Source organism: Podarcis cretensis, assembly GCF_951804945.1.
Source record: "Podarcis cretensis genome assembly, chromosome: 12".
NCBI lineage: Eukaryota > Metazoa > Chordata > Lepidosauria > Squamata > Lacertidae > Podarcis > Podarcis cretensis.
Window position 1 is genome coordinate 28,187,173 of NC_137181.1, and position 24,406 is coordinate 28,211,578.

Genomic DNA, 24,406 nt, shown 5'->3' on the forward strand with positions numbered 1-24,406 from the left:
AATTCCAGTAAACTACTGAAATAAAATTTCAGTAATTTATTATCTCCTCCTCACAGTCTCTGTAAACACATATTATCTATGCAAAGCAGGCAGGCTGCATAAACACCATCAACATGGTAGCAGCAGGTGTACAGGCACCATTTTTTATTATAAATGTCATTTTGCATTCATTCACTTTTGCCTGGTCCTCTCAAACTGATCTCACAAAGAGGAGACGGCCAGCCAACAGACATTCCCCTTTCAGTAACAGTGAGACTGATGCTCTTAGAGGGCTGTGTGGATAGCGCCACCATACAGTTTAGACACTAGGTGGCACTGGACTTAGTTAGTTGGGTAGAATCATGAGTTTCCAGTTACTGTTCTGTTCTTGTTTAAGAGAGGCAATACAGTGCTCGCCTAGCTTCCTAATTGGTATGTCCTCAGACCTTCCATGACAAGGGCTGAACACAAATGACATTATGTTTTCCCACTGATTAAAGCTCCAATCCTAATGTCACTTACCTGGGAGTAAGCCCTATTGAATTACATCGGACTTACATCTGACACGGCTAGGCTTATAAGACATGAAATAGAGCTATTCTTTCAGTGTTCTAGACAAAGCTTTTCTGGTACTGAACATTTGTGAATAAATAAGGCTGAATCACTTGTTCCAAACGCAGATATGGAACATTGTTTTTGAAACCATTTATTTTGGATCAGTTTCACCTGATTCTGCCTTCATGCAAACAGTCCAGTAATAAGCAATAAATCACTGAGAAACTGAGCTCCTCTTGCACTATTATTAATTCCTTTCCTGAGCCATACCAGAAAATAAAACTTTGATCTCTATGCACCTGGCAAGGGCTAGCTGGACAATTTCACGGGAAGGAATGGAGAGCTGCGGCTCCCAAGCTTTAAGCTAACTGGTTGCACTGAATCTAAGGCACAACATCAAAATTTTGGGAGAGGAAACCAGAATTCTTCCAGGTTCTCTGAAAGTGTGCTGAAAAAATCAACTGTGTTTTCCTGCAAAATGAACACAGAAACTAGATTATCACTCAACCAGGGTTGGCCTAAGACTTTTCCTATGTGATGCTTCCCCAGGGACCTACAGACTAGTGGTGGAATCATATGACATCCTCCAGTTCATGTGAGGGCAGCAGCCTAGCTGAGGAAGCAGAGGGCAGGAAGCACAATGAGGTGGCAGATGGTCAGGAGTTCAGGTACGAGGGCAGTGTGGTGCAAATGCATGGGCAAAACGAACCCAGCATTCCTGCCAGTGTTTGCACCGTGCCAGCCTCCCTGCTGCCTCACCTCTTTCCTTCTCAGTAGGCAACAATTACCCACGTGCTGGAAAGTGAGGGTAGCAGCTCTGCCCCACTTCGTGAATTGCTTTGGGGGAAAACTGACTAAGCTAAATAGCCAGTCCAAGCAAGCACTACTGGCACTAAGATGCCAGCTCACGGGGACAAGAATAACTGGCAGGAATTAACTTTGGGAGTTTTCTGCTGCTACAAGATGTGGGGATTGCCACTAGCTTAGGTAGCGGCCTAACTTTTAAAAGAGACTAAAGAGACTTCATGCAGGTCTATCAAATGACTAATAGCTGTGGTAGCAAAATAGGACTTCCATGTCACTGAAAACCAGTTGCCAGGATGGGGGGCAACATCAGGCAATTGCCTTTAATGCCCTCTTTGGGAGTTTTCTAGTGGCATCTAATTGAATACAGGATAAGATGAACTTTATGCCTGATCCATCAGGGCTCTTATATTGTTATTGGGGAAGGACCATAGCTCTGTGGTACAGCCTATACTCTGCATACAGAAGGTCCCAGGTCTAATCCTGAGCATCTCCTGGTAGGGCTGACAGTGACCCCATTCTGAAGACAGAGGGAGCTTCTGCCAATCAGTGTAGACAATACTGAACTAGATGGGTCAGTGGGGTGACACGATGTAAAACAACTTCTTGTGCAACTAAAAAATGGGGAAGGTGAGGAAGTTGACATATCTCTTTCTGGTTTATACTTTTTGCCCTCAAACTCAGTTTGCTTTAGGCCAATTCGATAGCTGAAAGCTCCCTGGAAAAAATACGGGATAGTTCTATTTGCTTAGGAAGTAGTAGCATGAAGCACAGATTCCAGCAAAATTAGCAGTGCCTGTACCTCTGGAGCCTATGTAGATGAGGTTTCCAAATGCTACACAGTGAGTTCTTAGTAAAACTGGGATGTGAAGTCTGTGGTTCCTGGATCCTGGCCTTGACCTCAGGTCATAAGACATGTAACATCTCAACTCTCAGCACTTCCAATAAGAGAAACCACAGATTATTATGAAACTATAGTGTAATGTTAAGTTCAGTATCTAGACTCAGAAAAATATCAGTAGGTTGATGCTACTGTTATATCTGCACCACCGTTATGTGGTGCATTTGTAGCAGCACACCAGACACCTTTATTTGCCCCAGCTGCAACAAAACATGTCTCTCCCGTATCAGTCTCTACAGCCGCAGCAGGTGCTGCAACCCTGCAACAGTTTGACTTCATTGTCTCCTGAGACAGACAAATGCCTGCCCATATATCTGCATATTGGGAAAACGCAATGTACATCTAAAGATGGCCTTAAGTGATGAAGTAATCAGTAGAAGAGACACATTTCAAGTAAGCAATTTGCTCAATAAGAACACACTCATCAATTTTGTGCTTAAAACTGAGCGGATCCAAATTTGGGGTGGGAGATAAAACCATGTGATTTCTAAGTCAGCAGGAAAAAGTTTGCACATTGTTTCCCCCTTCCCTTAGAGGTGAGAAATTATGGGCAGACTTCATGCGGGTCATGTTTCTTTTTGGGTCAGAGAATATATTGGGTTTTTATATTGGTCAGAGAATATATTGGGTTTTATAGAGATACATTGGGGTTTTTTATATAATAACATAGGTGTCCCCCCCCCCCCCGAGAACTCTATAATTAGAAGAGAACTTGTGCAGGTGCCGGATAAAACAATTCCGATTCCGATTATTCTGTTTTCCCGGTTCAGAGCCTCTGGAAATCTCTTAGAATCCCTCATTCCAGAAGAGACATCCAGAGGGGCCAATTTATTTTCCTTCAACAACCAGGATCAGTTTTGCCCCGCCAAAGTGAAGGAACATAAGGAGCCGCTTTATAACAAGACAGACCCATTTATCTCTCTAGCTAATTCCTGCAGTGGTTGAAGCAATGGCAGTACTTACCTGACCTCTCATCAGCAGCATTGCTGCAATTTAGCAGGAGGGAGAGGGGCTAGGCAGCAGTGCAGTGCCAACGCACTGGCCTGGCTGCCAAATTGTCTCCGCTGATGCATTGGTTTTGCCACTGTCTTCCCCTTCCCATCCTGTTTATGTTATAAACTGTAATCCTACCACATCTGGAGAGCACAGGGTCCCCCTCTCCTTTTATACGAGTTAAGATTTTTAGAAAAGAAGAAAAATCTATATATGCTAACACCTATGCCAAAAAATCAGTAAAGGTGGGATATCTGAGTTTAAAATAATTTACAGCCTAACCGGAAACACATTTGCTTAGATGTTAATTGCCTTAAAATTCCACTGCCTTTCCGACTGAAGGATTTCAGCCCAATTCTTGGACGTCAGGTTAATATTAAAGCTTTAGTTTTAGGCCCTAAACAATAAATCAACAAAGCACAGTTTTTAATATTCAGATTGAGGCCTGCAATCCCTCAAACACTTTCCTGGGAATAAAGCCCACTCAATGGGCCTTACTTCTCAGGAGACATGCACAGGCTCGCATTGTAAACACCTGTATGGATTCTAACCAGTCAAAGGAAACACACAGATTGCAAACCCAAATGCTTTAGGCCTTGGGAAACACATTTTGTATGGATATTTAATATTTTAAACCTGTCTATGGGAGATAATGTATTCATGCACAGCTCTGATCTGAAAACTAGGCCTTTGGGTTTCTGCGTAAGAACAGATAATGAAAAAGTTGACAGCTCCAACAGGAATTCCTATCTCGCAACTTGTATATCCTAATTAATACATTGGCAAAGCTTCAGAATGATGGCATACAGTATTTCCCCCTTCACTGAGAATGTGTCATTGGCTGCTGCTTCATTATAGCTAGAAAACAACAACAAGCAATTTTAGGATTTCCTCCTTTCCTCTTAGCTTTCATTTTATTAAGCCGTCCTGTATAAATAAAAGATAAAATGCATCTCTTTATGTCAGGCAGCTGTTTGTGAGGATGTTGTGGCAGTTATGTCTGGGTGGGTCCAATGCACATAGCAGCCTATAAAATGGCCACAGGGCTTCTTCATGTCACTACAGTGCTAGTGCAACAAAATGGAATGGTGGCTGTTGGCACTGGTGTGTTAGCAAAACCCCAATGTGGCAGTTTTGAGCACCCTAATTATGCAGAAAATGATGCCAAGTTTGGGAGAGGGAGACCATGGCAGCTGGAGGAACCTTTGGTGATGCCTCACTTCCAGGTTGAGGTCCTTCTGTGAGAGCTGTCACACAAAGACAACAGGGGCAACTTGATGTTCAAATGGACCCCCAGTTTATGCACGCCCTTCTTGAGAATAGAAAAAGAAGAGGAGGAGTTTGGATTTGATATCCCGCTTTATCACTACCCGAAGGAGTCTCAAAGCAGCTAACATTCTCCTTTCCCTTCCTCCCCCACAACAAACACTCTGTGAGGTGAGTGGGGCTGAGAGACTTCAAAGAAGTATGACTAGCCCAAGGTCACCCAGCAGCTGCATGTGGAGGAGTGGGGAATTGAACCCGGTTCACCAGATTACTAGTCCACCGCTCTTAACCACTACACCACACTGGCTCTCACAACAGCCACTGTGGCTTTGCTTGGATACTGATCTCCTCTGAGCCAAGGGTGGGGAACCTCTTTTAGTCCGAGGACCTTCCTGGGGCCACAAGCAAAAGCAGGTGGAGCGAAAGTGTAAATTTTACCTTGGTACAGCAAACTAGTTTCTACATGCACCCCCCCCCCCGTCTTCCATCCAGATGAGCAAAGAGGCAGTGCCACAGTTTGAGACATTCCAGTCAGGCAAAAAACACTTGCGGGGCAACATAGGACCAGTGAGGGATATGAGCTTCAAGAGAGTAGGGAAGAGTTCCAAGGGCCTGATAAAGAGATCTGCAGGGCCACATTCCACCCCAGGCCTAAGTGAGGTTCCCCACTCCTGTCACAAGCCGCCAACATCTATTCTTATAGTTCAGCTTGCAGACTTTAGGATTATAAAAGGGTTGATGAGAGTTTAATGGGCAGAGCCAGAGTTCCCAACCACTCATACAGACTCTGTTGTCACATTCTGCCCAGGGTTAAAGGCAGTGGTTGCAATTTTGCTCTTTCCGAGATACTGAATGAACACATCGATAAGGGGAGTGTGAGTTTTTGCCTTCCAGCAGGTAGTCAAATAATCTTGCAGCATCATTAAGTTTATTTCTCCCCTTTTCTTACATGGCCTTTCAAGAATTACTTCTAATAGATATCAAAGGGATGTTTGACATTCTTCCCCCAATGTTTTTTAAATCATTATAGTAGAGGAGGAATCTAAACATAAAGTCATATAAAATATTGATGCAACAAGATGAGAGTGTGAGAGAACACTGGTTCAATGATTTTTTGGGGGGTGGCGGCGGGGGTGTGTGCTTTCCATGGACTTCTGGAAGGCCAGTGCTAGTTATTAAATGTGAGAACGAAAGGCTGGACAACATGAATGCTAAGTAGCCAGCCTTTCAATGCTTCTCAGAATATTTAGAACAAGGAATTTGTATGTATGGGTTTTATCATACAAATGGACAACGTTTGCAGTCAATACTCAGACACATTAATGACATATACATACACTTTCTGTGTCACCATTTTATGGTATTATATTTTATAGCCAGGATCCAAACAGTCATGCAACTATTTCCAGATGTGGTAAGGGATGTTGGGCTTGTGTTTCTCAAAGTGCGTCTTTACAGTGCCTGCCACAAATCAAGTTTTTTTTTTAAAGAGCTTTCAAAAACGTCACAATTTATTCAAAAAATGAAAAGAGTCTATGACATTGGATCCTAAGATAAATCAGTTTAAGACAGTGCAAGGGATGAAGTCCCCCCCCCCCCGCTCACAACCATCTGAGCCCTGTTGGAAAGGTGGGGAGGAAGAATAACCACTGGACTTTGATCCTAAGATACGTTAACAAAGTTTATGGGAGAAAAGTTCCTCCTCTATCCGCAGCACTCTATTCTGCACTGACACAGCAAAATGGCTTTTCCCCCTTTAAAGAGCACATACCTGGCTGGGCAGTAATGATGTTGTTCCAGCCCCAAGAAGGAAGGAAGGAGAGAGATCCCTCCCTTCTCTTGACCAGTGTGCTGCCAGGAAGAAATGCCCCAGTGACCCTTGGGAAATGTAGTTTTCCCAGCAGCAATCTCTTAACATGGACTTCCATGGTACAAAAACCGTGTTTTTTCTGTTATTTTCAAAGAAGCAGCTTGGCTGATTTTCCAAGCCAATCTCACATGAGCTGGGAGAAAGTCATCCATGTCTCCTTATTATACTAAGAGTGAACAACAGCCTTGTAAATTGCCATAACATAAAGTTCCACTGTTTCATATGCTTACCTCTCCATTGAAGAAACAGAAAATAGTTGCCACAAGTAAACCCTAAGAAGAAGAAAAGAGAGAAAATTATTCAGACTCTTTCTTTATCTATGCCGTGGCTGCTTAGGGTGCAAAGTAATGATACAAAATTTAATACCGCCTTCATTTCATGCTGTATAGTTGGACTCTAATGTAGCTAAATAAAACTGTCCTACAATTACAGCTTCTCATTGTTGAAAGACAAAACAGTTATATCTGCCAGGTTATATCCCCCTTACCCCCACATCAAAGCCATCCTCAACTAAGAGAATCAAGAAAGTGGGCGTCTTTGTGTGAGAAACATATCCACTAAATGAGAGATGGAAATCTGTGGTACATTGGTTTAAAAGCTGCTATACATTCTCAAAAAAGAAAAAAGGACCAGAAACACATCACGTATGACCCCTAAAAGACAAGCAGGTCTATTGTGGCGTAAGCTTCCGTTTGTGCCAGTAGCAGCTTCACTCCTGATTTGGAGTGTATTTTTGTCATGAACACATGTGCGTGAGGAATGGGCTAACCTCTCTCCCCAACCATCCTTAAGGACAGTAGGGTAGGGGCTGTAGCTCAGTGGTAGAGCATCTGCTTTGAATGCAGAAGGTCTCAGGTCCAATCCCTGGCAGCCCTGTGAGAAATCCTGGAGAGTTGCTGCCAAGCCAGTGTAGACAGCACTGAGCTAGATGCACCAGTAGTCTGACTCAGTATCAGGCAGCTTCCTATGTGTTCCTATGATTCTCATCCCCCTTGCAGCTCATATTTGAAAAAGACACCTCACAAGACACACACAATAGTAAACTATATTGTACTACCAAAATGTGTAGTACAAGGCAATTCAATCCATGTGGCCTTGGAAGTCAACCTTATTGTGTTCAATTGAGTATTTACAGGTGTTCATCAGACTGCAGCCAGATATACTTTTCCAACACCAAAACGCAGGTCTTTCTCATTTGTGGCCCTATCCTCTCTAACAAAAGACACTTTGGGTCACACAATTTCCTCCTTTCCTGCTCTTATCCCTCTAAATTCTCTTCTCATTTGCAGTTATATAGCCATATTGTCTTTCACAAGAGGATAACGGGGATCATGGCTTAAAGACAACAAGTTTGCTCAGATGGCCTTGAAATTAGATTTTAGTTAACTGTTCTGTAGAGGAGTTTGTCTGAGGTGAGGAAAGGAGCCTGATGTGGAGGGCAAAATGTGTCCAAAAGTGATGTTATTTCTACAAGACAGAAGGTAACAGCAGTAAATGAGTAATAAAAATACATGCACAGTAAAGAACCTTGCCATTGTACATTGTACAGGAAGGTGAAGAGAGGCCTCTGTTTATGACTTGTTTAAAAAGGTGGAATGGCATGGAATTCAGATCTGTAAATGCTTGACAGTTTGACCCCGACACTACTGTCCTTGCTTAATTGGTAATTATATTGCAGATATTTGGTGGCTATATTATATCAAGATATTAAGGAAGATGGTGCAAAAATGCCAGACACCCACAGTGAGAAATACAGGGTGAGTCCTTTAAAAGAGGCCCTGTGGATACAGAGTACACATGTTTCTCAGGGCCTCTTTTAAAAAACTCACCCTATAGCTAAGCAGTTCCCATGATCTGACCGCTGAACACATTTTAACGACATTTACCCCACGACAAAGCAGTGTTATTCAACAGTAGTTGTTGTCAGACCCCCACATTATGTTACAGCTAAGTTGCAGTAAATCTGCAGTCGGGACTCATACATATCTAGGGAATGACGTGTCACCATTTTCATTAGAGAAAAACCACATTCAGATGCTAATATAAACACCTAGGGGCAGCGGCATAGGAAGCCTCTCAGGCACTGGGGCGAACTGCCCATAGAGGCGGGGCAAGCGGCACCCATAGAGATGGGCCATCCCTATGGGCGCCGCACCACGCCGCGTCCCCATCCCATCCGCTCTCCACCCACTGCCTCCCCCCCAGCTGTAGGGCAGCTGAGGCCCTGGGGCACATGGTGCCTTAGGGAGGGATGAGGCGCGGCACGGGGCCTCAGCCGCTCTACAGCTGGGGGGAGGCAGTGGGCGGACAGCACAGAGCCTGCGGGCGCCTGAGACGCGTGGCTCAGGCACACCGCAGGCCTTGCGGTGAGTACTGCCCGCCATTTTGTCACCCCCGACCAGGTGAAATCTGGGGTGAGCCACCCCCTGCACCCCCCTTCCTACGCCCCTGCCTAGGGCAGAATTGGGATTGTGAGCACCCAACTTCCATGCATGCACTAACATCCACATTATAATGGAATTATAGCAGCACATGCAATCCCTTTTCCGCCAAGGTTTGTACTTGTTCATTCAGTGATAAACTATGGTTTGTCATTACATTTGCCTTGGGCTAAAGCATATGAAATGGTCTGAACGTTCTAAATCACCATATAAAGACTGTGCCTTATTACTTAGTTTAAGTTGCCCAGCTTGTATTGCATTTCACTTATTTAAGTCAATAGCAATAATTGCTAATAAATCCTAATTAACGAGGATTTAATTCATTAATATATAAATTTGTTTGGGAATGGGCCATGGCTCAGTAGTAGAGTACATGCTTTGCATGTGGAAAGTTCCAGGATCAATCCCTGGCATCTCAGGTAGCAAGCAGAAGGCAGATCTTTCTCATCTCCTGCCCTCAGAGGCAGCTTGCCAGGTGAGACCGGGCTGCTTATGCTGGCTTCGCAGCAGGTAGATCACTGTTGCTTATCCGAAGGGGGAGGAATGAGCTGGTGTAGAGTTTGCTGCAGTACAAACACCTGCACAGCCAATCTGGCACTCCTGCTGGTGCGTTTGCACCATGCTGGCTTCCCTGTTGCCCCTCCCAATAACCAGTAGTGACCCACCTGCTGTGAAGCTAGCATAAGCAGCTCGGCCTCAACTGATGAGCTGCTTCTGACAGTAGCTGAGGAGAAAGATGTCTAATTAAGCAATAGTAGGCTAGACAGACAAATAGTCTGGCCTGTTACAAAGGCAGCTTCCTGTGCCTTAATTAATATATACCATTATTTATCTGTAATGTAATCTAATGAAGAAACAGGGTTGGGCGAATCTGTTAATTTTGATTTCTCTCAGGTGTCTTGTTTTCCAATCTTGAGTTCAGTCTTACACATTTCTATATCTGTATCTAATTAAATACCTGTCTCTGAGTAATGCAGCACTTCACTTACTTTGTTTTTGCTTATTCTTGTTAAGTACCACCTGTGTAACTGCAGATAGATGGAGCAATCTATTTCCAACCCACGCCAATTTCACATGTTTGTTCATTTGTATGTTCTTTTCAGTTTCTACAGTAATCATTTTTTTTTTAAAAAAAAATCCTGTACAAATAAATTCTATTTTATCACAAAATGCCAATGAAGTGCATATTTTATCTCAATATTTGTGTTTCTAAATGTGTTTTATCTTAAAATATGCATTTTCCAAAAACCACATTATGGGGACCATTTTTTGAGGAATAATTTTGTATCACAAAATACAGAGAAGGGCAGAATCCTAAGGAGAATTATGTTCCCATCTCCACACACATCAGGGAGATCTGGTCAGTTTGCATCAAGATTAACAAAAACAGAACTTCTCAAGCCTCCTAACGCGGAGCTATAGGATTTGATCTGGGTATAGAGAGGTGAATCTCAGACCACTTTGTTTTTACCACTTATTTTTAAGCTGTCCACTTTCTTCATATGGCAATTTTGCCCCATTAGTTGCAACAAAACTAGCTCATGCTACTAAAGCATTTATGAGCTTACCGAACAGTGAGGCAGGATTCTCATCAAATGCTCTGACTGAAACTGCTATGTGATAAGGACAATCTCCTAAAGAGGGCAGATGATGTAAAGAGATAGAGATGAATTGACTCTCATAGTTCAGAGCCACTTCTAGTATGGGAAACCTGGTAGCGGATACTTCATGGTGTTATTTTCCAGATGAGGATGTTATTCTGCAGAGAAAGCGCTTTTACATTTCTAAATGGCAACAGGCAGTCTCTATTTCAGCCCCTTGTAGCTTCTTTGTTAACTCGGGAGACCATCAGGATAGCAAGTTACAAGCAATTTCCCTTAATTCAATGGTTTTTTTTTTTGTACAGTGGTACCTCGGGTTAAGTACTTAATTCGTTCTGGAGGTCTGTTCTTAACCTGAAACTGTTCTTAACCTGAAGCACCACTTTAGCTAATGGGGCCTCCTCCTGCTGCTGTGCTGCCGGAGCCTGATTTCTGTTCTTATCCTGAAGCAAAGTTCTTAACCTGAAGCATTATTTCTGGGTTAGCGGAGTGTGTAACCTGAAGCGTATGTAACCTGAGGTACCACTGTATGTTGTTTTCACTAAGATAGGTATTTTTGCATGCACTTTGACTTAATACTTGGTGTGCATTGCTTGGTTGGTGAACTGCACCACAAAATTCAGAGAAGTACACATTGAAAAGGGATGCTTGTGATTCAGTTCACATACCGGTTCAAGCAAATGCAAATTGGGTAGATATCCGAACAAATTTCTTCCCCATTTTTACATACCTAACTAAAAAAATAACAACCGCAACATAAAAACCATAGTGTTACCAGACCCATACCTGGTAATGCATTAATATATGCATGATGTAATCATATACTTCGCCCGCAAGCTTGTTTTCTGGCCTCCATGGAATAATGACAAATTGAATTCCTAATAAGGGCACAAGGATTAAAGTGGCTCTGACAGCTTTCATGTACATGTTGGACTCGGCGCGATGAGTGTCTCTTAGCTTGGTTACTAGAACTCGCACAATGTTAAGCAAAAAGAAAAAATTGACCTGTAAGAACAAATGCTTTATTAATCAACCATCATTTTAGATTTATTTTATTTACAAAAAAACAGAACTTGTAAAACATTAAAATATCACGCACACATATATTTTGTTTCCACAGACATTTTGAAACGAGATCAATTGAAATTGCATTACATGAAAGCAGTGCATAACTCACATCACTGATATATAAAATTAAATGGAATCAAACATGAAGCTGACCCTCTGGAACTTTGTAAAAATAAATAATAAGACTGGAGCAAGGGAAAATTACATGGACCAATGGTCCAGTTTCCTAGGTCACATATTTTAGGACTCGGCAAATTGTATTCTCAGGATCAGACTGGGTTTATGACCTGTAAGATATTATCGGCATCCCTGAACTGGATGCTCCCTAATCCCTGTCGACTGATCACTGGGGAATAGCCAACAGGAGCAGTAGAGCATCTGGTTCAGAATGAATCCGCCTTGGTTAGATGAAGGTGAAAAATGTTGCTGACTGTCTAAATGCAGGTAAACGTAGAACCAACAACTGGGTGTGTTTAGCAGGGGATAGTCCCCAGCCAAAGAGGCCAAAGGCTGTAAGGAGGCAAGGCACATGCTGGTGCCTTCCAGAAGTCATCGGACTACAAATCCCATAACACCTGTGCACTGGCTATGCTAGCTGGGTTGACTGGAATTGTAGTTCTAGGTATCTGGGGAGCACAAGGCTAAGGAAGGCTGCAATAGAGACATCTGGAGAAGAAAACCATGTAGAGACAGGTGCTTTGCCACCCTCTGTCTGTTCCTCTATTACACCCTCTCCAATATTCAGAAGGAATAAATTGTTCTCATTTTTCCTGTATTTTTTGTGTGAAAATAACACTGTTTAAAAATGTTCCTTTCCCTGCTCCACACCATGTTATCTGAAGTGTCTTTCTGAAGCTCTCTGCTAAAAGTGCTGCACTTAATCACAGATACATTAGAAACTAAAACACATATATAGAAACCAGAGAACAAATGTACACCTTTTCCCCTTTCAGCACTGAAACAATGCTTAGGCATGTGTGTGTGTGTGCTGTGGGGGCGTTTATAATTTTATAGTCTTTAAGTTGCTGAGGAATGCTCGTAATTGGTGCTTATTCAAAAAAACCTGCCACCTTAGGGCCAAACTACTTGTGACACTAGAAATGTCATTTGCAGTTGAGTAATTTCATTTTCTAACATTAATTAGTGGGGTGTGTGTGTGTGTGCACGCACGCAATTGGAGCGAATCAGGACAACAGTTCATGGGAAGGAAGACACAAGCTTTCTGGTGTAATTGTTCCAACTAAAATTACCCTCTGCTATTTGGCATGGGATGGTTGCTCCCCCAGCACCAAAAATTCCTTTTCGAACAGCTACACATTTAGTCCCTAAGTGCCTTTTAGGGGAAGGGCTATAGCTCAGTGACAGAGCATCTGTTTTGCATGCAGAAGGCCCAGGTTCAATCCTCTGCATCTACAGGTAGGGCTGGGAAAGACTCCCTATTTGAAATCCTGGAAAAAACCCCACTGTGGTTAATGTAGATCAGGCATCTTCAATTTTTTTCAGGACTCACTCATAATCCAAATATGCACTTGAAGACTCATTTCTTAATCTTTTACCATATACTGGTGGTAGTGCTCCTGCTGTGACCCACCTTGGATCAGGCTGTGATCCATTGGGTCCCAACCCATCAGCTGAAGACCAGTGGTGTGGAGAGAAGTGAGCAAGATGGACAAAAAGGTCTCTGCCCCTGTTTAAAGGCAGAATTATTGGTTTGCTTTTATTTTAAGAACAGGTGCTTAAACTGTCTACTTTATTTTGATGGCAAAGCACGTGAGCAGTAATAAGGTAATGGTAAAGGACCCCTGGACGGTGAAGTCCAGTCAAAGGCGACTATGGGGTTGTGGCGCTCATCTTGCTTTCAGGCCGAGGGAGCTGGCGTTTGTTCACAGACAGCTTTCTGGGTCATGTGGCCAGCATGACTAAACCACTTCTGGCACAACAGACCACCATGATGGAAGCCAGAGCGCATGGAAACGCCATTTACCTTCCCGCCAGAGCGTACCTATTTATCTACTCATGTTGGTAGGCTTTCAAATTGCTAGGTTGGCAGAAGCTGGGACAGAGCAACAGGAGCTCACTTCATCATGGGGATTCGAACCGCCGACCTTCCGATCAGCAAGCCCAAGAGGCTTAGTGGTTTAGACCACAGATCCACCCTGATCCAGAATCCACTCCTTGTCTGGACAGGGGCTCTGTACTGGTTTCCTGCTGAAAATCCCCTTGCCCCATTTGTTCCTAAGTATGCAGTTTTACAGCAAATGGTTCATTCAGGGGGCAAACAGAAGATACCCATTGGGATCACAACCTGAATCAGGGCCCTGTACTGGTTTTGTGAGCTCAGTTCCTCAGATTGCTTAATCCGAAATCATATGATTCTGGAAGCAACACAGACACTGCACCAATTAAGAAAAGAAAAGACATGTCTGCTTTGAGCCCAAGTACCATTATCTCTCCTTCAGTGGCTTCTGAGCTCATAGCCAATGTATTTTTGGAAAGGCAGCGCTGTAATGAGCAAGCCAGATAGTAAAGGAGACGATTTGAAGCCAGCAATCATCACACCTGTTTTTTCCCCTTTCTTTCGTTTCTTTTCTGAAAGTAATTAGAGTTCCTTTTAAAAAAGATGATGGGCTTTACTTTGCAGAGTAACCAAAGCATAAAGCTTGGGCGTAGTGGTGGTGGAGTTCAGAAATAGGAAAAGGTTTGCACATCATCAGCCAACCTTGGCCTTTAGGATCCCAGAGTGGAGGGGGGAAAAATCAGACTGCTGCAATAAATCTTGAGCTGGTTGTGGCTCTCGAGAGGCCAGAGGGCATGCAAAGTATTCCCATCCAGATGATAATGACCGCTCCCCACTTAAAATGGGGGGCGCCCTTTGCGGGGACGCGTGCAGCCCTGGATCTGGAGTGGCCCCATCAGCATAGGCTCTGCCTTCCCTCAGGTGGGATACCTGGAGGTCCCCGCCTACCCCAGTGAGTTGTCCAATCCCACCTGGGGGAAGCGTTGCCAGGGAAACCAGGCCAGGTAGGGGGAGGGATTACCTGCCCACACAATAGAGGGTGGATCTTAATTGTTAATCCTCACTTGGCTCCAGAGCTTCTCCCACCCTACCCACCCTCAGTTAATGCCTTCTTTTGCAGGTTATCTTTTCTTCATAGGTTTTGCAGGTTAACCTGTCTCCACAGGTATGCGGGCGCTGCTACGATAAGGTCGCTGTTAAAGGGCCGGAAAGGAATTTCCCTGCATTGGCAGGTTTCGTCTTTCCTGTAGCAAAACGTCACAACTTTGGCGGTATCAAGCCTTGGGCAGAATCCTTTAGTCCATCTTCCTCTTTGCGGCGGCGATACCAGGGTTCCCCGTTAAAGGGGTTTTTGAAGGGAGGCTTTGGCCGTACACCGAAAGGTCGTCATTGCTCTCCCCTGCGGCGGCGTAACGGGGGCGGCTATCTCTGCTTGAACATATCTTCTCCAGAGCCGGCCCATCCCCCCCCACACACTGGATAACCCTGATGCTCCCTAGGTCCCCGGCTGGGGACTAGGGAGGGAGAACGCCCAATGCCTGAGCCAAGGTCTACCCACATTTGAAATTTAATAAAGTTGTGGCCAATTTAATCCCATAGCACGTTGTCTAGAGTCGTTATTCCACATGACGGGGGGGACCACTCGGGATCTGGGGACTCCGCCTGTCCACGCAAAATTTAGTATGGCATTAAGCACAGCAGCCCTCTTTCACAGACCGTTACACGGAAAACGATCATGTGTCATTTCCATTCTGGATAAATGAATTGAGTCATTGAAGCCTGACTACTATAAGCAACCTACTATTTCTCCAGATATATTATTGTTTTATTTTTTTAAAAAAGGCATCAAAACTCTGTCGGAAAACTGAAAGCTAAATTAACTTTGTGAAGACAGACTGAGGCTACTTCCATGGCCATTTCTGCCTTACTCATTGCCAGAGTATTTCTGCTTATAACGCACATGTCTGCAGGCAAAAGCTAAATACCAGGTCATCCCGTTTGGAATCTTTTGGGGTGTCAACATGCCGATCTTACACAGGTTATGTATATAAAGCTGTGGGGAAGGTGCTTTGCATGTAGAAGGTTCCAGGTTCAATCCTTGGCAGGAGAGATCCCCTGCCTGAAAATCTGGAGAGATCCTGCCAGTTGGTGTAGACTGTGCTGAGCTAGATGGTCTGACTTGGCCAGTCTTGCCAGTTGCAATCCTATTAGAAACAGTTGCTATCAACATCTAGGCAGGAAACAATACACAGGCATGGAACAGTTTCAGCATTCGTAGTAGCCAGTTCAAGAGCTTTGCTTGGCGGTAGCAGCTACAATCCATATTAAGGCCGGCCATTCCTGCCTTTTGCTCGGGTGGTGAGCTTTTGTGGAAGGTCCTATGGGAATAGTGCACCCCCCCCCCCCAATTTTGTATACCACCATTTTATTTCTGTGTTGGACGCCATTCTTTCTCTTTTTCAGTTCCAAGCTGTTGAATTAGGTTAGCTTTTTTGGTATTGTTTTAAATAATACTGTATAGATTTCCTTTCTCTATTTATTGACTTTGGGCAGTATTCAACTTACTAATGCTTTGCATTAGTGCACTTCTTAGCGCTAGCGCAAGGGGATTTCCTCCCTCTCCTCACTCCTGCATGCCCCACACCACCCCCAAATCATCTTTGGAACAGATTTAGTGGGTGTGTTGGGGGAAGAGATGGGGGAAGAAGAAGAAGAAGAAGAGTTTGGATTCGATATCCCGCCTTTCACTCCCTTTAAGGAGTCTCAAAGCGGCTAACATTCTCCTTTCCCTTCCTCCCCCACAACAAACACTCTGTGAGGTGAGTGGGGCTGAGAGACTTCAGAGAAGTGTGACTGGCCCAAGGTCACCCAGCAGCTGCATGTGGAGGAGCGGAGACGCGAACCCGGTTCCCCAGTTTATGAGACTACCGCTCTTAACCACTACACCAGAAGTGTAGTGTTGCTCAAGATTGTGTTGCTCAAGGAGAAATCTTTTCAATGATGGAACCTCAGTCTTAGCGGCACACTGAGTACAACTCCGTCTGGTTATTTTTAGGGAGTATGTTTTCTGAACTGTTATATTTATTGTTCATTTGGTATGCTGTTGTGAGACACTTTGGCACATTAATTTTTTTAAAAAAATTTCTATCACTTTTGGAGACTTGGGTTAGATGGTTTTGAACCTTGCGTCTGTCTTGTATTGTAGTGCTGATTTTATGTCTGCGTTCTGTTATTGACATCTTACTATTACAGTCATACCTCAGGTTACAGACGCTTCAGGTTGCGTTTTTTCAGGTTACGAACTGCCGAAACCCGGAAGTACCAGAACGGGTTACTTCCGGGTTTCGGCGGTCGCGTATGCGCAGAAGCGCCGAATCACAACCCGTGCGTGCACAGACGCGCCGCTGCAGGTTGCGAACGTTCTGGGTTGTGAACGTGCATCCCACACAGATCATGTTCACAACCCAAGCGTCCACTGTACTTCTATTTTGTTATGTGATCCTTAATGATGTGGTTTATTTATTCTTATGTTAAATTTCTTTAAGGTTATTTTGAAGTAATGAAAAACGGCATACAAACACATTAAATAGAGTTGTTCACACAGGGCCTTATTCCCCAAATTTCAGAAGGAAAACTTCTGGGTTCCTGAGGGCAGCCAATATGCTACTTGAAGCAGTAACAAAGCTTTCTCCCTCTTCTAGTTATGAAAAAAAAAAAAGGGGGGGGGGAGGAAATAATAATTTCATCTTTAAACGTAAGAGATCCACTCCCAACTGGAAGTTCCTTGGTTTCTCCCTGCCTCCTGAATATTAATCCAGTCTCTGAGATGACTTTTGCATTATTTGAAAGGACCAAAAACCACTGTGCTAAAATATGTTGGCCTAATGCTATAGATATATAGATATATAACCACATAATCAATACAATCATGTTGCTGAAACCATGTCTGGCATACTGAGAAGCTCCCTGCTGCCACCCGTGCTTTCCAGGTATCTGGAGTCAACCAGGAACTACAAATATCCCAAAATAATGAGTCAGCTCCTTCAAAAGATCACACAGAGCCAATTAACAAGAAAACAAAGACGTATCAAGCTGCAAGGATAATAAAAGGAGCTGAAGGAAGAACACATAAGAAAAAGCTGAGAAAGGTGTGTACCGTATTTTTCGCCCTATAGGATGCACTTTTTCCCCTCCAAAAATGAAGGGGAAATGTGTGTGCATCCTATGGGGTGAATGCAGGCTTTCGCTGAAGCCTGGAGAGTGAGAGGGGTCGGTGCGCACCGACCCCTCTCACTCTCCAGGCTTCAGGAAGCTCTCTGCAAGCCGTGGGAGCCCGGCGCGAAGTCATGCAACTCTCCCACAGCTTGCAGAGCTGAGCTCAGCGCGCCCCAGGCTTTGAGCTTCGCGCAGCTCTCCGCAAGCCGTGGGAGAGCTGCGCAAAGTCGCGCAGCTTTCCCGCGGCTTGCGGAGAGCTGACTGCATCCCGAAGCTTGGGGCGCGCTCAGCGTGGGCAGATATCCGCAAGCCTGGGGAGACCGGCGCGATTACCGTGTTACTTTAAAATTTAAATAATCTTAACTGCTATTAGCAGTGTTGGGTGCCATGCAGAAAAGGGGGGTAAAAATACTAAGTCATAACTGTAATCATTAATAATTTTTTTTAAGAAAAAATAACAGGTTGTATCCAATGTTAGTCTGATTCAGAGCAGACCAACTGAAATTAATGGCCATAGCTAATTTAGGCCTATTAATTTCAGTGGGTCGACTCTGAGTACCATTTACTTGGATTTAGATACCGTATTGGCCTGAATATAAGCCACACTTTTTTCCAGTTTCCGACTGTGAAAAGTTAAAGTGCGGCTTATATTCGTGACCTCACGCTGCCGGCAAAACAGCTCGGCTCCCCCCCCACCCCGAAGGAACAAAGGGGCCACCAAATTTTAATTTTAAAGGTGCAACTTATTGCGGGTGCGGCTTATACCTGGGCTAATACGGTAGTAGTAGTAGTAGTAGTAATAATAATAATAATAATAATAATAGGCAAAATAATAATAATACAGTGCTCTTAATGCAGTAGCAAATGATTTTCTCACCAATAAAGCTGCCATCACAGGCCCATGAACAACATACAGCAAGTGAGTGTCCACACTAATCCAGCAGCTGGAAGGAGAGAAAAAAACATTTACTAAAAGAGCAAAATTGCTTTGTTTTTATAAAGAAATGTGAAGTAAACTATAAAGAACAAACACAATACTTACTTATCATTGAAGTATTTGGTTCTTGCCACAGCATGAATTGATGCCGGCACTAAAGGAAACCCTAGAATGGATAATTATATGCATCACATTTCAGTTTTTGTAATGCATTCTATGTTAGGCTGAAAAAACCTTGTGAAAAACATAAAGAAATGTGAATTAGAGAGTAACAAGCCTATCTCTGTCCGTAAAGTGCAGTACCTATGTGAGAAAGAATGTTCCCACAAGACAGCTACTACATATGAAGGCCTTAAAGTGTGAGGAACCTGCAGCTTTCCAGAACCTGCTGGTTCTTACTAAAGGAGAGATGCACAGCAAGAGACTTCTCCCAAAGAATCCTGGGAAATGTGGTTTACCCCACAAAATGCTACAATTCCCAGCACACTATAGTTCCCAGCATTGTTTGTGCTTTAAATGTATGTTGTGCATGCAGCCATGGTAACATGACCACTCACTCTGGCTGTATGAAAGAACCTTTACAAGTGAGTCTTGTAATGAATATGCCTTGTCAGTGTGAGAGATTTTAGCGCTGCTGGCTGAGGCAAGCCATGGAGTTAAGGCTGACAAGCACATACATACAGTTATTTTTCCAAAGCATTTTTCTTTTAACACTGCCCTGACAAGCTTGCCCCTGTCAAATTAAGTGCAGGCTCAGGGTGTCTGAAGGAGCAAAAAGTTTTTGCACTCAAATCATTGCTCTGGTAAGCCTACAAAAATGCTGAAATAACTAAAAATAAATAAATGGCAGGGAATTCAGTTGGAGGGACTGCTTACAGATATTGATTATACTAACATTTGGAGGGTGAGGTGTAGTGGAGCATGGAATACTTTCTTTGGTTATTGATTTCCATCTGGTTTTTTAAAAATAAAACACTGCCATTTTAAAGCAAACTGCTGCCACTCATTTTAAGAGCTATTCTTTTCTATAATAAGGTTCAGAGCCGTATGCCTCTAAATACCGTATTGCCCTGAATATAAGCCTCACTTTCCTCCCCCCAAATTCCGACTGTGAATAGTTAAAGTGTGGCTTATATTCGCAGCCAGGAGCATGGGGCAAACAGCGCCAGGAGCGCTGCAAAGCGGCGCCCGCCACATGCGTGGTCCCCCATCCTTTCCCCCAAGGCCAGGAAGGGAGAGAGCGAGGAAGGGGAAACACAGCGCAGCTCCCCCTCCCCCTGCCTAGTGTGCAGCCAGGAGCAGCAAGGAATGGAGTGGCTTAAATTCAGGTATTCCCCCCGCCCCTCCAATTTTAAAGGTGCGGCTTATATTCAGGTGCGGCTTATATTCAGGCCAATACAGTAGATTGCCAAAGTCTTCTACACTTTGAAAGCATGCTCCCTGCCTCAAATGGTTTCCAAGGCAAATGGCTAGTGCTGCAAGTATACATGTGCTTCATAGGACTTTAGTTCTTTGAAGAAAGTGTTGCTGTTAAGGTTTTCTGCCATTCATCACAGAGCACAAAGACTATGGAATTTGCTACTGCAAGATGTAGTGATGATGTCGACCACCAACTGAGATGGCTTTAAAAGGAGATTTGACAAATTAGGGAGACAGTGCTATCAGTAGCTACTAATCATGATGGCTTCACTTCTGAGGATGGTCTGCCTCTGAAAAGCAGCCACTGGGGACTAGGAGAGAGGAGACTGCTGTTGGACTAATGGCCTGATTGCAGGCTTTCCATAGGTATCTGGTTGGCCACGGTGGGAATAGGATGCTGGAATAGATGGAGTTTTGGTTTGATTCAACAGGGTTCTTTGGCTTTTATTTACATGAATACGGTTGGCTTGGTCCTGCTTTGTTTTAACTAACAAGTCAGAACAAACCACCGTCCCTGGGTTTGCATGACTCAAGAAACTCTGGTTCCTTCGAAATCGAAGGCCAAAGCTTTTAATCACCTCCTGTCATTTGTAAAGGAGGAGGAGATGGGAGCGTGTGAATCCAAGGCTGCTGTGTGCTTGTCCCCATAATGGTAAACCATGGTTTGGCATCACTTCTCAGCTGAGTCTATGCCTTCTCGTATTCTTCAGGTTTAAGCAATGAGCCCTGCTCTCTTTTTGCTGTAACTGAAAATAAATTCATCGGAATTGGCAACAGTAACTGGGCTGATTTGAGGATAAAGACAGAAAATGAATCTGAGAGTGCAATTTTATACACGTCTACTCTGAGATGAGTTGGACTTACTCCTAGGTAAGCATATAAAGGACTGGAGTCTAATTTCACATTTCAAAAAACCACGGCCAGCGTAACTTTTTTACACTTTGTTTTTGTTAGTGTATAAACATTTCAAAACTAGAATGTGCTTTCGATAAAAAACCAATACATAGTTGAGTTATGTGGATTTTGGGTGAAGGCTTGCAAATGATTTCAAAACTTATCCAAACATCAGCATTCTGGTATGTTAATGTCTGTGATATGTCATTACTGCTGATGATATTGGAGCGACGTTTGAAAGTTTTATGGAAACAATCTCTATTCAGATTGCTTGAATAAAAACAAGATCATTCTTCTTGCAAGCAGTTATAATTTCAGCCTCAGATAACACTGATAACTCTTGCTTTCTTGCTCCACCTGAGTGGTTTTACATCTACTGAAGTGAAATTGTAATGTGCAAAGCTGTCACTATGACAAAGGCAAAACAGGCAATGGTTTGTCTGCCATGGAGGTATGGCAGGAATCAGTTTTGCATTTTTAACAGCTCTCCTTAATAAAATTCAGATAGTTCATTTAGTCTTCTCCCAATTAGAATTCTCATGGATATTGATTCATGTTAAAATACATGCAGGGTTGGCATATTACCACAATGCACCAAATACAAGATTAAGCCAGCTACTGTCTCAAGGTGTTTAGTCAAATATATCAAACCCAATGTCAAAATAAATATTTTGGGCATACTATGCAATTTGGCCCACTTACTGAGATGCACAATCTATTTGCTCTAACGTGAGAGGCCATTTTGCTAAGCTGATTCCAGTTGGTTCACGTGGGGCATAACATGCTATGGGAGGGAGTTACTATAGCTGGAAGCTGTGGTAACCTCTAGGAGATTATTCTTCTGACAATCTGTCTAAAAAGCAATTCATCTAATGCAAAGGCTTTCCTTGAACACCACTGTTCCCACCTCAACCCATCCCAGGCACCATTTCTGGGAATAGCATGCAGGGATCATTTAAAAAGGACAAGGGAATCATTGCTCCTCATGCTTCCAACCAGGCGTGATTATTTCTCAGGGGCCCCTATATTTCTGGCCAGCTCACTGGTTCTGCACACTGAGTGATCATGGTTATAAAGTATGCAGACTGCAAGAAGAAAACCCTTCTGGAGTAAGGAAAAGAAGATAAGTTAGCAACTGCTTTATTGATAAATGGCATTTATTTGTTGGTGCAATAAAACACAATGTATTGTTGAACTATAATCACTGCTAGGAACACTGCGATTAACAATACACAAGACCTGGCTTTAGCATTTCCCTTCCTTTTTCTATGTGTTTATCTGTAGGTGTGTGTGCATTTATATATTTGTAAATATATTGTAAAATAATAATAATATTATATAAACAAATTAATGATTTTATGCAAGCACAAACTTTCAAACTGTAGTGTGCATAAAGGTCCTGCTTAAAGCCCAGGTGCCTTAACTTCCAATTTCTGTGGGGGGCTTTTGTACCAGTAAATTTGTAAGTGTCTTATGTCTTCTCTTAAAACAAATATTTTTCAAAGTAGAATATCAGTACTATGTTTTATGATTCATCAGGAGCACTGCCTAATACTTAACAGAAAAACAAAACAAAACCTTGCTCCCTTTGTCACCAGCTGGTCTAGGGGCCCTCACACTTCCAGCCACTGGAAACCAGAAGAAAGAAGAACAGAAGAAAGTAAAGAACAGGAAGGAGAGGAAATGCCACATACCCCAACCCAAGAGGTAATACCAGTGCAGACGCTGCTCTTCAGCAAATACTGCCACCACAATGAGAGTATGAAGATAAATGCCTTCACAAAGCATCCAGAAGTAGTTACAGCCCATCATGTATTGGTGAAAAAACTGAAGCACTTTGCAGCTTACCTGTCAGACAAACAGAAAAGCATTAAACTGTAGACAGACAACCATATGAATGCCATAGGTAAGCAAGCAAATAAAAAATATCGGTGCTATGATCCAAAAGGATTTTCCATGCCTGGTGTTTGTAGGAATCTTTCAACAACTGCCACGGACTGTGAGCTACAAATAAATCAGATATATTGAGTGCATGGACCTCCTAAATCACCAGGCATCAGGCACAATGAGCCAAAATTCCAAAAGCTACTACCAACAACTCACACTTTAGAATTTTTTCCCTTCACTCTGAAGTTCTGCAGAGCTAACAAATAAGTACGGTAGACCTAGAGGCCAGCTAAAGTGCTAGAGAGATGCTAGCTGGATCCTTCCAAGGTCACGATAACCTGCCTTTCTTGATCCTTCCTCTTGTAATTATAAACATTAAGTGGTGCTCTGTTTCTAAAAGCTAGAATTGATTTCCAAAGTTACTTATGACTGTTTTGGAGAAATGGACTAGTTATCAAAAGGAAACTCTCACGAGACCTCAGGATTCCTGTTTAAAATATGAAGTAGGGGAAACTGAGTAGGGGGAAAAGTGCATCAATAATCAGGCTCTATACATTCTGGAATAAGGCTGGATGGGCATTCTCAGCTGAAACTTCCAAGCTGATATGAGCCATGAAAACCTACTTTTCACAAATTAAGCACTGAGACAAAAGAATTGCATGTAAGAAGAAAGCAAATATCTGCATGTTATGTACCAGCCAAAATGTAAGGTCCCTAAATCTTCCCCAGACTGTTTTCCTAAAGCATGGGTCAATATGTTCTATGACTTGTCCTTTGTATACTGAATGAGTCTCTCAGCTGGTGTTCAAGACACCCTCTTCATGTTCTTATTGATCTCAGCCTGTTGAGCATTGCGGTGACTGACAGACACACAGAGCTCTGTACATACTGCTCTTCAGTCATGATGGGACTTTATCAAACCAAAACATATCTGTCTCTAAAAACTGCCAATAAACAGCCTCTGTGAACTCGACAGTGCCTTTCGATAGATAACTTTAGTTTCTTCTATTTGACTGACAGCCAGCTGCTCCAAAAATCATTACAAGAGAAAATTTGGGTCTAAGAAGACATGCAATTATCTAAAAATGTGTTTGTTCATTCCATGGACCTATTGAGCACAGATTAGGGTGGCCACTTATATATCACCAAAAAGGGGGGGGGAGCAAAAGAGAACAAAAAGAGGGCACAGATTTGTATACAATTTATGTATGTTGGTTTATATGTATAAAAGCAAGTTTATAAAGAATGGCTATCATTTAAACACAAATGCACGTTACCATAATGAGGAAGACCAGGTAACCTATGTGCCTTCTCAGAATGTTCACCACGGTGATATCGATTGTCAATTTCAATGCCCCTGCTCTCTCTTCTTTATATTTAAACCAGACAGCTCTTCAACTAGAAGTCATCTTCAAATAGAGGACTGTTCTTAGACAGCCCTCCATATAGGACTGTCCTCTGTAAAGGACACATGGCCACCATACACAGATGTGGAGAACCACCTGTCAAATGATTTAGGCCCCATCTCTCTCTTAATCTCTCTTTGCAATGTAAGGCAG

At 43.1% G+C, this 24,406-nt stretch overlaps 1 protein-coding gene across 3 annotated transcripts in view; it reads right to left on the reverse strand.

Moving 5' to 3' along the window:
• Positions 1 to 24,406, reverse strand: part of CALCR (calcitonin receptor) — a 151,955-nt gene that overhangs the window by 8,619 nt on the left and 118,930 nt on the right. For all 3 annotated transcript variants that reach the window (XM_079948452.1, XM_079948453.1, XM_079948451.1), the window contains 5 exons: positions 22,655 to 22,808; positions 18,753 to 18,813; positions 18,588 to 18,654; positions 11,197 to 11,415; positions 6,599 to 6,640 (listed from right to left, as the gene is read on the reverse strand). In XM_079948452.1, coding sequence (XP_079804578.1) covers positions 6,599 to 6,640; positions 11,197 to 11,415; positions 18,588 to 18,654; positions 18,753 to 18,813; positions 22,655 to 22,808 — 543 coding nt within the window. The remainder of the gene's footprint in view (positions 1 to 6,598; positions 6,641 to 11,196; positions 11,416 to 18,587; positions 18,655 to 18,752; positions 18,814 to 22,654; positions 22,809 to 24,406) is intronic.